The sequence below is a fragment of the Panthera uncia genome (assembly GCF_023721935.1).
Source record: "Panthera uncia isolate 11264 chromosome B3 unlocalized genomic scaffold, Puncia_PCG_1.0 HiC_scaffold_1, whole genome shotgun sequence".
NCBI lineage: Eukaryota > Metazoa > Chordata > Mammalia > Carnivora > Felidae > Panthera > Panthera uncia.
The window spans coordinates 106,805,499-106,822,659 of NW_026057582.1; the positions used below are offsets into that span (position 1 = coordinate 106,805,499).

Here is a 17,161-nt window from a genome sequence, read left to right on the forward strand (position 1 = left end):
CTAATTGTTTTTAACAAATGCCCCAAAGGAAAAGACTTTTTGTACTAGGCAACCTATAAGTCAGGTTGAATAAAGGCAACATGTCCAGGAAGGTCTTCCAGGGAACCACCAGACAGGCCAAAAATAAAACTTTTCTGAGAAAGTGTATTTGAGGGAGCACCAACTCAGTTCTACCTGTACAGCGCCCCCCCCCCCCCGGCTGCTGTGTTCCCTGGGATTGCAGGCTGCTGCTTTTCAAGGCTTCAGTGAAGCTGGAGAGGAGGCACTGGGAACAGGGCAAGTTAAAATGCCCCAAATCTTCAATAAATGATTTTTGGGTTGCTGCAGTCCTTTTACTCATTCCCAGAGTTCTGCAAAGATTGGTCTGACAATTTTTGCCTATTTCTTTATTGCTTATGTGGAGAAGAGAGTTTTCAATGGTCCTTACTCTGTCATTTTTGCTAATGTCACCTTTTAATTACATTTTTAATGCTTTTTTAAAAGTTTCATTTTATTTTAATTCCAGTGTAGTTAACATACATGTTATATTGGTTTCAGGTGTACAATATAGTGATTCAACAATTCCATACATTACCTAGTGCTCTTCACAACAAGAGTTCTCCTTAATGCCCATCACCTACTTCACCCATCCCCCAACCACCTCCCCTCTAGTAACCATCAGTTTGTTCTCTACAGCTAAGATTGTTTCTTGGCATATTTGTCTCTCTCTTTTTCCCCTTGCTCATTTGTTTTGTTTCTTAAATTGTACCTACAAGTGAAATCATTTGGTATTTGTCTTTCTCTGACTGGCTTATTTCACTTAGCATTATACTCTCTAGCTCCATCCATGTCATTGTGATTGTCAAGATTTCACTCTTTTTTAATGGATGAATAATATTCCTGTGTGTGTGTGGACACACACACACACACACACACACACACACATCTGGGCCTTTTCCATAATTTGGCTATTGTTGATAATGTTGCTATAAACATAGGGGTGCATATATCTTTTCAAATTAGCATTTTTGTATTGTTTGGGTAGATACCCAGTAGTGGAATTACTGGATCATATGGTAATTCTGTTTTTAATTTTTTTTTTTTTTTTTTTTTTTTTGAGGAAACTCCATTGTTTTCTACAGTGGCTCTACCTATTTGCATTCTCACCAACAGTGCAAGAGGGTTCCTTTTTCTCTACATCCTCACCAACACTTGGTGTTTCTTGTGCTGTTGGTTTTAGCTGCTCTGACAGGTGTGAAGTATTATCTCCTTGTAGTTTTGGTTTGCATTTCCCTGATTGTGAGTGATGTTGAGCATCTTTTCATGTGTCTGTTAGCCATCTGGATGTCTTCTTTGCAGAAATGTCTGTTCACGTCTTCTGCCCATTCTTAATTGGCTTATTTGTTATTTAGGTGTTGATTTGTATAAGTTTTTTATATATTTTGGATACTGACCCTTTTTTGGGTATGTCATTTGCAAATATTTGCAAATATCTTCTGTAGGTTGCCTTCTAGTTTTGTTGATTATTTCCTTCGCTATGCAGAAACTTTTTATTTTGATGTAGTCCCAATAGTTTATTTTTGCTTTTATTTCCCTTACGTCAGGGGACATATGTAGAAAAATGTTGCCATGGTCAGTGTCAGAGACCCTACTTCTTGTGTTCTGGGACTTTTATGGTTTCAGGTCTCATGTTTAGGTGTTTAATTCATTTTGAATTTATTTTTGTATATGGTATAAGGAAGTAGTCCAATTTCTTTTGCATGTTGCTGTCCAGTTTTGTTGAAGAGACTGTCTTTTTCCCATTGGATATTCTTTCCTGCTTTGTCAAAGATTAAGTGACCATATAATTGTGGGTTTATTTCTGGGTTTTCTATTCTGTTCTGTTTTGGTACCAGTACCATACTGCTTTGGTTACTACAGCTTTGCAGTACAGCTGGAAGTCTGGAACTGTGATACCTCCAGCTTTTTTTTTTTTTTTTTTTTTTTTTTTTTTTTTGTCGTCAAAATTGCTTTGGCAATTTGGGTTTTTTTGTGGTTGCATATACATTTTAGGATTTTTTTTGCTCTAGTTTTGTGAAAAACTTTGTTGGTATTTTGGTAAGGATTGCATTAAATCTGTAGATTGCTTTGTTAATTACTTTTATAATATTTGTTCTTCCAGTCCATGAGCATGGAATGTCTTACACACAGAACATTCTCCAGAATAGATCAGATATTAGGCCACAAAACAAGTCTTAACAAATTAAAAAAGATCTTGCATGTTTTCTGACTACAATGCTATGAAACTAGAAATCAACCACCACAAGAAAAAATCTGGAAATACTGCAAATACATGGAGGTTAAATAACATGCTACTAAACAATGAATTGATCAACTGAGAAATCAAAGAAGAAATCTAAAAGTACATGGAAACAAATGAAAATGAAAACACAGTGGTTCAAATGGGATGCAGCAAAAGTGTTTCTAAGAGGGAAGTGTATAGCAATACAGGCCCACCTCAAGAAGTAAAAAGAAATCTCAAACAACCTAACCTTACACCTAAAGGAGTTAGAAAAAAGAACAACAAACAAACCCCAAAACTAGCAGAAGGAAAGAAATAATAAAATTAAAGCAGAAATAAATGATATAGAAACTAAAAAAGCAAAAACAATAGGACAGATAAATGAAACCAGGAGCTAGTTCTTTGAAAATATAAACAAAATTCATGAACCTCTAGCCAGTCTCATCAAAAAAAAACAGAGACAGGACACAAATAAATAAAATTACAAATGAAAGAGGAGAAATAACAACCAACACTACAGAAATACAGTTGTAAGAGAATACTCTGAAAAGCCTAGAGGAAATGGATAAATTTTTAGAAACATATAATCTACCAAAGCTGCAGCAGGAAGAAAAAAAAATTGAGTAGACCAGTTACAAGCAGGGAGATTAAATCAGTAATCAAAAAACTCCCAATGAACAAAAGTCCAGGACCAGACAGTTTCTCAAGCGAATTCTACCAAACATTTAAAGAAGAGTTAATACCTACCCTTCTCAAACTATTCCAAAAATATAGAAGAGAACGGGAAAATTTAGCCTATGAGGCCAGTGTTACCCTGATACCAAAACCAGATAATGACAACACAAAAAACAGAACTACAGGCAAATATCTCTGATGAACATAGATGCTAAAATCCTTGAGAAAATGCTGGCAAACTGAATCCAACAATACATTTTAAAAATCGTTTGCCGCAGTCAAGTGGGATTTATCCCCAGTATGTAAGGGTGAATTCAGTATTTGCAAATCAAAGTGATACATCACATCAATAAGAGAAAGGATGAAAACCATATGATGATTTCAATAGATACAGAAAAAGCATTTGACAAAGTACAACATCCATTCATGGTAAAAACTCTCAACAGAGTAGGTTTAGAGAGAACACACCTCAACATAATAAAGCCTATATATGAAAAACCTAAAGCAAACATTATACTAAATGGTGAAAAACTGAATGCTTTTCCCCTAGAGTCTGGAAGACAGGGATGCCCACTCTGACCACATTTATTCAACATAGCACTGGAAGTCGTAGCCATAGCAATCAGACAAGAAAAAGAAATAAAAGACATCCAAATCAGCAAGAAGTAAAACTTTCACTGTTTGCAGATGACATGATACTATACATAGAAAACCACCAAAAAAACTACTAGAACTGATAAATGAATTCAGTAAAGTCACAGGATACAAAATCAATGTGCATTTCTATATACTAATGGAGCAGCAAAAGAGAAATTAAGAAAACAATCTCATTTACAGTTGCACCAAAAATAGTAAGATACCTAGGAAGAAACCTAACCAAAGAGGTAAAAGACTTCTATTGTGAAAACTGTAAAACACTGATGAAAAAATTGAAGATACACATTTTTAATATATTAAGTCTTTATCTTAAAACATTCACTTTGCAGCCTATATTTAAATCTCTTTTTTGAGGCAACTCCTTTCTAGACTTGAGCTGCCTAAAGCCACTCTCTTACTGCTGCTTGACGGCTTCCCTTACTCCACGCTAATCAGTCCCAGAACACTAAAATTTTCCACTTTTTACATTTAGCTCTCCATTTCTTATCTTTCTGTTGTTTCCCACATCAACTATCCTAAAATTTTATTACCCTCTTCCAGATCTGACCTCCTTTCTCCTTCAAAGATAATGAAGACTTTCAGGTATGAGCTCTCACAATTCTTTGCTCTTCCATTATCCATCTGTAGCTTAGCACAAGTAAGCCAACATGATCCTCCTTGCACATGAAGGGCTGCATAAGGTCAGTCCCTTATGTGCAGCCCTTATGTCAGTCCCACATGTGCATACACTTAGTGAAGTTCTCTCCATCCCTCAACCTCTTTCTTTTGTATCTTCATTCTCTATAATACGGCAAAATGTACCCAAAAAATATTTGGACCAGAAGCTCTGTACCACACTCTATCATTTCTTCTCTTCCCTTCCCTTGCAATAAAGCTTCTTGACAATTTTCTCCCAACCCTAGTGCTATTCCTTTAGTGTAGATTCTCACTATCTATTTTAATCTCATATTAGTCATCTATATCCAGATATTTATTGAACACTTTCCTTCAGACACTGTTCTCAACCTGGGGACACAAACAGTAAATAGGACTTAATTCCTGTCATTATGGAACTTAAATTCTAGAAGGGGAGCCTGAGAAGAGACACATAGTACATTCTCAGAGAGAGTTAAGTCTCATTGGAACATAAAGCAGGATAGATGATGACTAATAGGAGAGGAGGTGCTAGATAGGATGGTCAGGGATGGCTTTTTTATGGGAGTGACATTTTAGCAGATTTTAATGTCAATGAGCCATTCACGGAAGGTCATGGGGAACATCTTTGAGGAAGACAGAGTATCTGTTATAAATACTCCAAGGTAGGAGCAAGCTTGGTATAATGAAGGCCCCACAGGAAGGCCAAAATGACTAGTGAGTATTGATGGGAGGACCTGGGACCAGAGAGGGGGCCAAAGAAGTAAGTTGAAGCTACATTGTGTAGGCCTTATAGAGCATGTAAGGAATTTGTGTTTTCATCTGGATTAAGATGCCACTGGAAGTGTTCAAGTAGGGGACTGATGTGATATGCCTTCTCATTAAGTAAAACTAAATCTACTCAGAAATGCTCAAATACAGCTTCTCAGAATATATGCCCATGTTTTTGGATTACTGTCATTGGAACAAATTTTTTTCTCAAAAACCCATGTTGCAGAGAAAGAAAAGGAGTATCAAGTACTCCTTTGAGTCCTTGAAACAAAGGGCTCTTTATTTTTACAAGTAGCAGAGTCTAGGAGAGCTTCTTCTGAAATTTTTGCTTATGGCTCCAGATTTTAATTTTATTAGTATTAATAATAATCATGGTCATTTTAAGAAAATTTTGGGATTAATATGACAGTATTGTTGCTTCTCATTCATTAACTACATATTTGTATTTTATCCTACATTCAGGGCACTACTTTATGTTTAGTCCTGTGTTAGGTTAAACACAGACCTCACAGCCATGAGTCCTTTTTGCTTAGTTGCATGAAAATGATGGCCCTAATTCATCAAGAGAAACATATAGTTTGGTAGTTGAGATGGGTTCTTTTGCTAATTTGTTAGCACTCTTCCTCCTGGTTCCTATGGTGGATTGTAGCATGAAATGAAATGACTGGCTAGGGGTGATCTGAGGCCAGAGAATACAGAGAAGTGACAGGTCACAGAAAGCAAACCAGTGACGTCACCTTGGAATCACGAATAAAAGGTTTAAACCAACTGTGTAACATAGAAATGAGTTTCTAAATGCCTTGAATACCAGTGTCTCAACGAAGATTAAACTGTCTGAGTGTGTCATGGTAATATCACATTACATTAAACTGTAAAAAGTTCACATGTGATTCTCAAGCTCAATGATGTTACAGGGAAACCTTTTAAATGTTTGCAGTTCTGGGAGTTCAAAGGCCGAGACCTTTCCTGAGCTCTCCCATCAACTGACTCACGGCCATGACTAGAAAACTTACTTTCTGGGAATCACTTTTTCCCATTTGTCGAATAAAGTCATTGGACTGTTCTTTAATGTCCCTCTAGCACTAATGTTGGGTGATATGATGAGTCTAAGAATTGCCTTTTTGGGATAGGCCTGAAGGATAGAGATGATAGTAAAACTCAGTGAAAATTAAACTGTAAACTCTGTCATTTTTAGGCTAAGACTTATTTAGTTGCACAAAGAGAACTACTAAAGCTTAATAGGAGCTCTTGATTCTGAGTGGATCTGCCAGATCCTTTTTTTTTTTTGCCTCTGACAGTTATCTCTAATGATTATGTCAAGGACAGGATGAATCTGTGATGACACAAAGCCAGTATGTAAAGATTTACCCATGTGGATGGCTAAGAAGAGTGGGATATAACTGAGATTAAATGGATATTTACAAAAACCAGTGAAATACCTCAAAATGAGATTCTTTTTTGGCTTGTTCTGCCAATAAGAGTAGTAATGTAATCTTTGGCTTTTTGGTTTAGACTGTTGTCTGTTATCTGTTTAGCCAATTAAATCCTGATTTACATCTTATGTATATATATATTTTTAAAAAAAGCATCTCCTGTTAGGACTTCTTACTAGTCTATGTGAATGAATTTGCACCTCCTAGTTTTGAGCCAGTCAAGCTGTTCACTTCACAAGGGATTGGTCTAGTAAACTGCATTTGTCAGTCTTCCAAATACCAGCATGTAAAGCTCCTTGCAACTGCCAATTCTTCTGAAAGATCAATGAGAACATGAAATGTTTTCTTAACATATTTTCACTTTTATTGCATCTATCATAAAAATGCTATTTAAGTAAATAAAGATGGTTCAGTTCATTGCAGAAGTGTCTTTTTTTTTTTTTTTCATTATCTTCCAGGGAACACTCATAGCCAAAGTATAAAGTTTAGTCACACTGTGGTTTTCCAGCTTCTTGTAAGAATCTGGAAACTACAAGCCATTTACCTAAGGAAGTGATCGTTTTTCTACTGTAAACAGAATAAATACAAAGTCAGTAGCTATATATATATGCTATATATATATATAAATACATATATATACACACACACATATATACATATACATGTATACATATGTATACAAATACATATATATGTATATATGTGTGTGTGTATATATATATATATATAATTTGTTTTCATAGGAAAAAATTTTTTTTCTTATGTTCAGCTTTAGGAAAATTTGGCATATAAAAATATTCATATCTGTGAAATATACTTAACTGCATTTCAAAACAATAACATGCTCCATTTTAGTATCATATGAGGCATACTTAGAAATCATGCAGTAGTAAAGTAGGTAAATATGAATTTTTAGCCTTTGATTGAAATGGAAATTATTTTTCAAATATCCTGGATAATTCCTTTATAGAACTGAAAGACTAAACCTCAACTTGACTCAAAGAAAGGTTATTACCTGTTGTCAAATAGGTCTCATACAATCATATTGTTAACGTGAGCGAGGTAGTGGTTCTTTGCATATCTTTCCGAAAATCTCTGAGATTGAAAATTTAGCAATTGTACCCAAATTTATACTTGCAAATGAATATTGGTTCCTTTAAAATACTTGCCGAGGATAAGAGACTCTTAAAACCTGAGAACAAACTGAGGGCTGATCCGGGGGGGTGGGAGGGAGGGGAGGGTGGGTGATGGGCATTGAAGAGGGCATCTTTTGGGATGAGTACTGGGTGTTGTATGGAAAACAATTTGACAATAAATTTCATATATTAAAAAATAATAAATAAATAAATAAATAAATAAATAAATAAATAAATAAATAAAATACAATACTTGCCGAGGAAAGTTGTGCAGTTATTTCAGTGATGTTATTGTTGGCTGCGGTCCCTTCTTTTGAAACTGCTTTCAGAGCAGTTCTACCTATCTAGTGAGGTTCACAGTGATTTTAATTTATCCGCATGTTCACCTGATAGATATTTATCAAGTAGCTGCTATCTTCTAGTTGTACTAATTTCTAGGTTGATGAAAATTTAAAACAAGCAAACAATGTGGCCCTTCATTTCCTATGTGCACAGTCTAATGGTTTTGGTTTTTGGAACTGCCGGAAGCTGGATATGGTAAAGATGAAGGATGATAGTGAATACCATTTCAGTGACAAATATGATACAAGGAGATTGGTTTTTCTTTTTTTTACTTCATAAAGTGGTTTTCAAAGTGGTATCAAAGAGAATTTAAAAAGCAAACAAAACCCATTTTGAACGAAGTGTCTTTGGAATAGATTGATTGCTTGTCTTAGTACTTAATTTGAAGGGTAGTATTCATTAGACAGATGTCAGTATTACTACTTTATTACTTTTTATGTGTATTTTGGTCCTTATATTCACCACCTTTTGTTTGGTTAATGTGAAAATTCTAAGAGATCCTGGTTTACATTTGAGAGTAAGGTAGATACCTGAATGTGGTTGAACTGTTGACATTTAGTTTTGAGTATGTATTTAAGTTTATGTAAAGTGCAGAGTCTTGTGCTGCCCTTGACTAGTTTCTTTCAGTTTTCACATGTAGGCGATTGTACTTAGAAATAAAATGGAGATACCTAATTATGCTTCATCTGGAAGTATGCTATTATGTTATAAATAAAATTGGACTGAAAACCAATTCTACCATAGACATCCAATGCATAATATAAGAAGAAAAAAAATATTCTCCCAATGAATGCACAGAGGAAGGGCCCAATGCAATGTTCTGGTAGTTTTATTTATAATAATGAAACATATCTGTCTCTACAGGAGGATCTTTGGATGTATATAGAAAAATTCCAGAGCATGTCCTTGGAAGAATTGCAATAGCAGTGAGTATATATGGCTTCCGCCTTATGAAATTTGGATGATTTAATTTTTCTAGTCAAACCTGTTCTCCTTATATACTCAGAATATTGTGTTCTTTTTCTTCAATCCCTGTTGACTTGCAGGGCCTTCTTAACTCTTCTTTTCTTGTCATTTTTGTGTTTTCTTCTTTTATAGACCAAACCACAATAACAACATAGTCACAGGACATCCTTCAGGCTTATGGGTGTTGTGACCTATTCTACTTTTTTGTGTTTGCAGAGACCTTAGTACACTTGTTAGCCAGTAAAATTTCCAGGTTCTTTAACAAGAAAGTTTTTTAGGGGACATTTTGTAGTTACAGGCATATAATTAGAAAATACTTGCAGAGTCAAAATTATTAAAATAAAACTACTTATAAGAAAAACACGACTTTATTCTTAAAGATTTTTGCAGACTTTTTGTGTTTTTGGTTTTTAATTTTTTTTACCAAGTATATCTAGGAATTTATTCCCTTTGTGATTAAAAGCAGATTTTCTGTTTTCTGAATACACAAATAAATTGACACAATATGTCAACTCAACTAACATTACCATATAAACTCCAGATTTCAAATTTGGAATAATGTAGGCTACACAGTGTCTAAGAGAAGTCATGAGGTGGTGGAATAGTAAACAGTTGCTAATCTAAAGGCACTCTGATAACTTAAGCAGTTTAATGCAGAACAAAGCGATTATACCATGTACCATTTAATTAAATGGCTGATTTTCACATTCATTATACATCACACTGACAACTCAGATCCTTTAATCCAACACGGACACTTATTTAGTCTTAGTTCATTGTAATTCACAGCTTTCCTTTCTTCTTTCTAATTATTAGTATGAACTGCCCAGGGTGAAGAGAACTTTCTTTTCTGATGCTATTGCTAAGTAGCTTCTAATCTACATGTTTAGGTAGATTAGTTTAATATGAAATTTGAGTACTTAAATCACTATTTTAGATGAAAATAAAAATGTTTCATTTCCTCTTTTAATCTCAGAAGGGAATGAATGCTTTGTGGCTTTTGGCAGTTCTTGGCTCTAAAGTTTAATAACACGTATAATAAAGGGCAAAAAAAGGCAAAGATACCAAATGAAAAGGAAAAAAGTGTATGAGTTCTGTATACTCACTTATGTGTTGAACTTGGCTAAAATAGGAATCTGCTTTCTTCTGTTAGAGAAGCATGTTCTTCCTGGACTTCATAAATCTTACCTCCCTCTTGTGTAGGGCATCCACACAAGGCCATTGTTCTTTTCATTTCTACCGGCGTGAGAAGCCTGTGAAGTGAATGGAGTCAGCAAAAATAATAATAATAATAATTCGGTTTCAAATACCAGGTTTACCTATTGGGTAATTGAAAATACGGCAAAAATTATTTTAGTGAAAGGCACTCAAAATAAGCACTAGCCCAAAGCATTGTTTACATTTGCCCTTACATTTTTTAAAATTAGGGTTTTTTTCCCCTAATATGTGTCCAATTTCTTTAGCTTTTATGGCTCATCAGGTCATAGTAATGAAAACTGCCTGTGGCCAGAATAAAAGAAATGCTTTTGATAATTTTGCTCTTCATCTACTACTTTTTATAAAGTCTGCTGGGGCCTAAACTTGTATAATGCCTCCAAAGTGTATTTTTTTTGTTTCATGTAATTTGAGTAGGCTACAAACAACTAATCCTGTGTTGCAGTTGACAAACACAAGTGGAAGCGTTCTCCCAGTTAAAATAAGACTAGCGAATTGATGGTTTCCAGGTCATGGTTTGTAAAAGTAGATAAATACTCTCATAGCCTGACTGGGTTCCTGGTATCCTTAGTTGTTTCTCCTCTAGTATTGTGAAGACAGATCATCATCTTCTGTTCCCTTGGGTTCCCTCAGTGAGGCCAAGGAAGCACGTGTGTGCTCTTGCCAAGTCAGAAGCAACAGAATCAGATGAGAGAAGAGGGAAATGGGTGCATGTTGAATACCTCCTGTGCCAATTGTCGATACATATTTTATGTATAAATTTTATGTCATTTAATCTTTATGGCAAACTCTGTAACGGGTAGGTTACTGAACATATTTGATACATGGCAAGATGAGATTTAGAGAAGTTAAAGTTACCTACAACTAATCAGTAATAATTTGAACCCAGGGCTGTTTCACTCCAGACCCCATGCTTTTTCATGCTGCTTTCCTAAGAGAAGGAGAAAAAAGGGGAGGAAGGACTGAAAGGGAGAACAAGGGTACAAAGAAAAGAAAAAGGAAAAAAGGAGAAGTACATAAGAAAGTAATGGAGTGACACATACAGTTGCTTCAGATTCTTTTCATGTCTTAGAACCACATGTAGGCACCTCTCCCACCCCCAATTAACTTTATTTTCCAGGTTCTAATAATCTGGCATGCTGTGGAGGTCCAAAGATCCAAGGTTCATTATAGGATGGCCCCCTGTCAGCCTTGATGATATGTTGTTCAAATTTTCTCTTGTAGGATATATGGCAAGAGGATATAAAAAAAATTAATATAAACTGGCTGATTTCAGCTTCTAGCTTGCTCAGTGATTTTTATCTGTTTTCCATTTGAATGTGGTCTCTGAGAAAGAGGAATGCCTTCTTGCCATTCCCTGCCATCTTGCACGTTTTATTTTTCTTCTCATTTCTGAAGCAGTGACACTGTGTACTGTATTTTGAGTGCTAATGTTGATGGAAGTTGTCCCTGAAAGGATGTGCACTTGACATGTCAAGGAGTGAGTGATTGACAGCAGATATAAGTACTTTTAGTGTCAAGGCTTTGTCAAGTCATTGTTGTGAAACCCAGCCTACTGAATACCAATAATACCCTCTAGATTTTCAATGGACAGATTTCTAGCTCTCCATATACTGCTTTTCATATACTTCTAAAGGAAAACGTGTATTTTGACAAAGTTGGAAGAGTGACATATTCTTTTGAATCACTAACAAGATTTATAATTTTAGCAAGTGTCATACAATCAGTATTTGTTTTACTTTTTTCCTGCCTGATCTGAATATATAATGGTTTGCCTTCCCCTTGTGTGTTTTCTGGTTATTCATTTTTTTGTGGACTGATTTTTAGTGGTGAACCATCTTTGATGGGAAGGTTTTATAATATGCAACTAACCTTATAAGTTGAAAAGTTTAACCCTATTTCCCAACTCAGAGGTGATTATTTCCATGCCAAATAAGATAGCCTTATCCTACTACTCAAAGAGAAAATTGTTTTCGTTATTGATGTTATTTTAATAAACATTTAAGGAAATATTTTTGTCTTATTTCCTCCTCCTATTGGTTGCCATTTTACTATTTTGGTAGTTTCTTTTTCTTTCTTTTTTTTACTATCTTACTGTCCAGAACATATGTGTTTTATTGTAATGCCACTTTTTCCAAATCCTGGAAGAAATGATTTGCTATAAATATATATTCTGTTCTCTTAAAACAGACAAACTTATCATGGAAATAATCATACCTTGCTAGCAAATCTTTCAGGAGTACATCCCTGTCTAAGAAAACAATGAAAATATGTTAATTTCTGCTCAGCCTTAATTGATGTAGATTTTACCTTCTTCTAGATCTTTAGTATTTAGAAATTGGGTTTCTTCCTGTGCATTTCTGTTTTTAGAATTGCTCATAGTCTTTCTTGATCAACTAAAATCCTTGTGTATTTAGCTCTAGGCTTCTTTTCATCATTTTCAAAAATACATAAATCACTCAGTTACTCCTCATAATGGTAGATTTCCTTGTTCTTATACTCCTGACTCACCTAAAATGTTCTAATATGATGAGTACTTTTAAATTCTTGAGTAAATTTTGAGTGATAGTGGTTCATGCATTGTATCTGATACGTAATTTTGAATAGTCAACCTTGAAATTGTTAAATTCACGCTCATCTGCATACAGGGTCAGTCGGTGTGAATAAAAACATGTGCTTCCCCTTTTATAACAATTTCTATATAAATATTTTTACAAAAGATTAGTGATTAAACTTCCCACATAGAAGGTAGAACTTGTAACCCACATACTTAGGGTCTTAGAAACATTTTTTTTTTTTTTCAGAATCTTATTTGACTATTCTTAACACAGGCTGTTCAATCAAAAATCCAATCTAATGTGAATGTTTTTATTTTCTCACTTTATTATCTTGTCCTGCCCTTTCAGTATTTTCTATGTGAGTCTACACTTGCACCTGCCAGACTGGCTTGTGAGGCTGATCATCTTGATATACTTTGTTCTTTCCTACCCTAATATCATTTAAAACATTTTTTTAGAAACTTTTTTTTAAACTATTTTAAACTTACAGAAAAGTTGTAAGATGCTTCCTCCAGATTTCCCAGTTGTCAACAGTTAACTACGTTTGGTTTTAAAAATACGCACAACCACACACACACACACACACCCCTTGGTTTGAGAGCGTAATTCATTCTGGAAACATGCTTGTAATCCAAAGCACTTGTATATCAAAGTGAATTTCCCCATAAGAAATAATGTAAACTCAGATGATTTGTTCTACAACCCCAAAATATTCGTATAAGAATGGTTACAAGGGGCACCTGGGTGCCTCACAGTTGGTTAAGTGTCCAGCTCAGAGCCTGGAGCCCACTTTAGATTCTGTGTCTCCCTCTCTCTCTGCCCCACCCCGACTCACTCTCTGTCTCTCTCTCTCTGTCAAAACTAAATAAGCATTAGAAAATTATATTAAAAAGAGAATGATTATAATACTATAATGTAATACAAAATGTTAAAGAAAATACAAAATATAAAGAAAAATAAACAAATTAACCTGCACGTACCTTTGAAAACCTTCGTGGCTGGTATGAGGAAGACAAGAGAGAGGAGGGTTATTGTGCAGGACAACTTTCACTATCACTAATGGAATCACTGCTATCTATTGGCTCAATGGAATCTTTTTCTGCATGGGGGCCATTGTATATGCTCTCACAGATGTTGACTAAGGTACAATGTTAAAAAACTCTTGTCAGATACTGTATTTAGTGTAACTGGCAATAAAACAGCAGAGGAAAGGGTCTATATCTGCAGGCAGCCTGACCTAGAATGAAGCAAAGCATCCCTAAACTTACTCTTGTATGGAAAAGCAAAGGACTGTCCATAGGTGCTTTGAAATGACCAAAAATACACAAGTGCCAGTTGTGGGCACCTTCCAATGTTCTGAAAAATCACTGACTTCTGCCAAACACTGTGGCCTGAGACTGAGCATCTGAGCATGGGAGACAATCACCCACGATCCTGCAGTGGGAGAGAGTGAGAGCCTTTGGCTCAGTCGTGATCATGTGATGTTCGGTGTCAGATACTACTCATATTGCAAGACATCGCTCGTTTATCGAGTTAAAATTTATTAGAAATGTTTGCTTGTCTTGTGGAACATTCATAGGACAAGTTACTCACAATCTAAGGTTTTACTGTATGTATATATGTATATGTATATGTGTGTGTGTATGTGTGTATATATACATATACATATATATGTGTGTGTATGTATGTATTTTTTTCCCTGTAACATTTGAGAGTAAGTTGCAGACGTCATGACCCTTTACCCGTAAATACTTAAGGTGTATATTTCTTGAGAATAAGGGTATTCTCTCACATCCTTGCTGTATACTGATCAAAATCAGGAAATTAGCAATGGTACAATACTGTTATATAATCAACAGTCCTGACTTAGATTTTGACAGTTGTCCAGTAATACCCATTATAGAACAAAAGAAAAAAATTTCTTGTCCAGCATCCAGTCTAGGATTATATACTGCATTTAGTTGTCATGTCTCTGGTCTCTGTTAACTGGAGTAGTCTCAGTGTTTCTTTGTTTTCCTGACCTTGATTTTTTGGAAGAGTACATGGCCCCAACACTTTGGTTGTATATTTTTATCCTGGCCTGAACACTTTCTTCTCTTTTCATCACATCAGTTGAATCTGTTTCTTAGGGCCCAGAACTTTAGTAAAGCCTTCCTGAATACTGACAGGAAAAGCAATCCTGATTACTGACAGAGATTGCTTTCATTAGTCAACTTTTTAAAAATATCTTTCCTTGGTCTTAAATGTCATGACTTTTTTTTTTTTTTTAGTTTATTTATTTTGAGAGACAGAGCAGAGGAGAAGCAGAGAGAGAGAGAGAGAGAGAGAGAGAGAGAGAGAGGGAGAGAGAGAGGGAAAGAGAGAATCCCAGCAGGCTCCATGCTGTTAGCACGAAGCCTGATGTGGGGCTTGAACCCATGAACCATGAGATCGTGACCTGAGCCGAAACCAAGAGTTGGACGCTTAACCAACTGAGCCACCCAGGCACCCCTTAAATGTCATGACTTTTTAAAAAATTCTGTGTATAAAAGTATAGGAAAAAAAATGAAGATCTTTGTCCCTTTTTCCTGTCCTTTTTTTCCCCCATCCATTCCACCACTGAGAACTTAGTAGATGTACTTCTAGGTCATTTTCCATGCACATACACTTATTTTTTTCATTAATCATGCCTTATCTTCAGAACATTGAAAGCCCATTAGAGAAGAAACCTGTAGCTTATACATTTGGCATCCTCCAAGAACCTGGCACAGAAATGGGAGATGTTCAATAAATGTTTATTGGTTTTTAGAGTTTTAAAGGAAGAGTTATGGTTGATATGATTGTATGTTTAAATATGGAAAGTTCCTGATAAAAATCATCATTGTACTGTTTCTCTTTCTTAAATTTAGGTTGTTAAAGGCCTTACCTATTTGTGGAGTTTAAAGATTTTACATAGAGGTATGTACTGAGCTTACGAGCTCTAACTTAATTTGACATTGAGTGTGGACCACTCCAGGATACCTTCATTTTAAAATACATGATCTGCTATTTAAGCCAGCTGATATATTTGGTAATCAAAAGATGGCTGCTTTCTAAATGTTTTTCTTATCTTCTCCTTCAACTACTCTGATTTAGATTATAAACTTGATATTTTTGTAGATGTTTACCAAACACGTAAAGGTATTTCATAACATAGTATTTGAAAATGACAGGATCTTATTTTTAATCTTAACTCTAGTTAATGCAAAACCTTCACTTTCTGTACAGTTGCATCCCTTCCCCTTATTAACATTTTGGATATCATCATACACAGTTCCTTAAGAGATGGCTTCACATACCTTGAAAGGGAAACTTTAAACAAGGAGTTGGTGAATGCATCAGAAATTAGTCTCTGGGTCTATTGACAGAACACTTGAGAAGAATGATCAATTAAATGAATGCTGCAAAAACAAGTTCCCGTTGTGTTTTCCAACATTTCCAAAATGTCTGAATTCATTTGGAGCAAATTATTAAGTGAGAAACAGACTATAGCAAAGCCACTTCCGGGCCTCATGTTACTAACAGTCCTGTTTAGTTTTACACATCTGCTCAGCCTTGCTTTATGCACATTTGGGGAATGCACCAGCATACACATTACATGTGATTAAAGGGACTTTTTTTTTAAAAAGGTATAAGCTTTGAGAGTGAGTAAACAACTGATGTCTCCAATTGTGCTATCACATCTGTCACTAAGGGTTGTTTTTTGTTGTGGCAGTTTTACTATCCTAGTGATTTCAGATTTCTTCCTAAATCCCTCGTCCCCTCTTGAAGAGGGTGTGTAAATTTTGACAAGCAAAACTTGCAGTTCTTTAAGGTGTTTATGCAGATTAAATGGAATCATGATCCAAATTTTCCCTTAAAGCCAGTCCAGTCTATCTCTAGGGTGTAGTTGGTACAAAATGTAGATAGATGTAGGGAGAGTGAGCTGAGTTGTGTCAGTGTTACTTTTCCTGGGAAGAAATCATCATGTGAACACATCTGGTGGGTGAGAAAAAAGAAATGGAGCATTTTCAGCTCCAAGGTTAAGAGAGAATGGTATTTAACATCACATGACCTGTATTGCTTCTGTTCCCTATACTCATTAACCCATGTGGGTATGGCCATTTTAATAGAAGTTAACACAGTGGTCAGTTCTTGTCATTGTATTGATCTTTATGGACATCTGCTATCCATTTGACAAAGGAAGTAAAGGAAGTCATCAATTCTCCATAGCAAAACCTTCATTAAAAGGATCTTGCCATGGAAATGCAAATGTTACTATTAAAGTGATCCTTAGGATCATCCTACACTGTAGGCATACAGCATACTTCTGGCTTATAGTGAATTCTCCCTAGTCATAACTTTCTCTAGGAGCGTTCATTGTGGCACTAAGAACTATATATAGTGGATAGGGAAATACTGTTTGGTTATTCTGCAGTCATCGTTGGTTTTTCTTCTTTGCAATGATTGGTTTTAATTTCACCCTTTGTTTTGGAAAAATAATTGAATTTTTCTTTG

At 35.3% G+C, this 17,161-nt stretch overlaps 1 protein-coding gene across 17 annotated transcripts in view; it reads left to right on the forward strand.

The window, feature by feature from the left end:
* The window catches only part of MAP2K5 (mitogen-activated protein kinase kinase 5), a 282,473-nt gene that overhangs the window by 111,229 nt on the left and 154,083 nt on the right, over window positions 1-17,161 (forward strand). For all 17 annotated transcript variants that reach the window (XM_049611807.1, XM_049611808.1, XM_049611809.1 and 14 more), the window contains exons 12-13: window positions 8,772-8,833; window positions 15,535-15,583. In XM_049611807.1, the coding sequence (XP_049467764.1) occupies window positions 8,772-8,833; window positions 15,535-15,583 (111 nt within the window). The remainder of the gene's footprint in view (window positions 1-8,771; window positions 8,834-15,534; window positions 15,584-17,161) is intronic.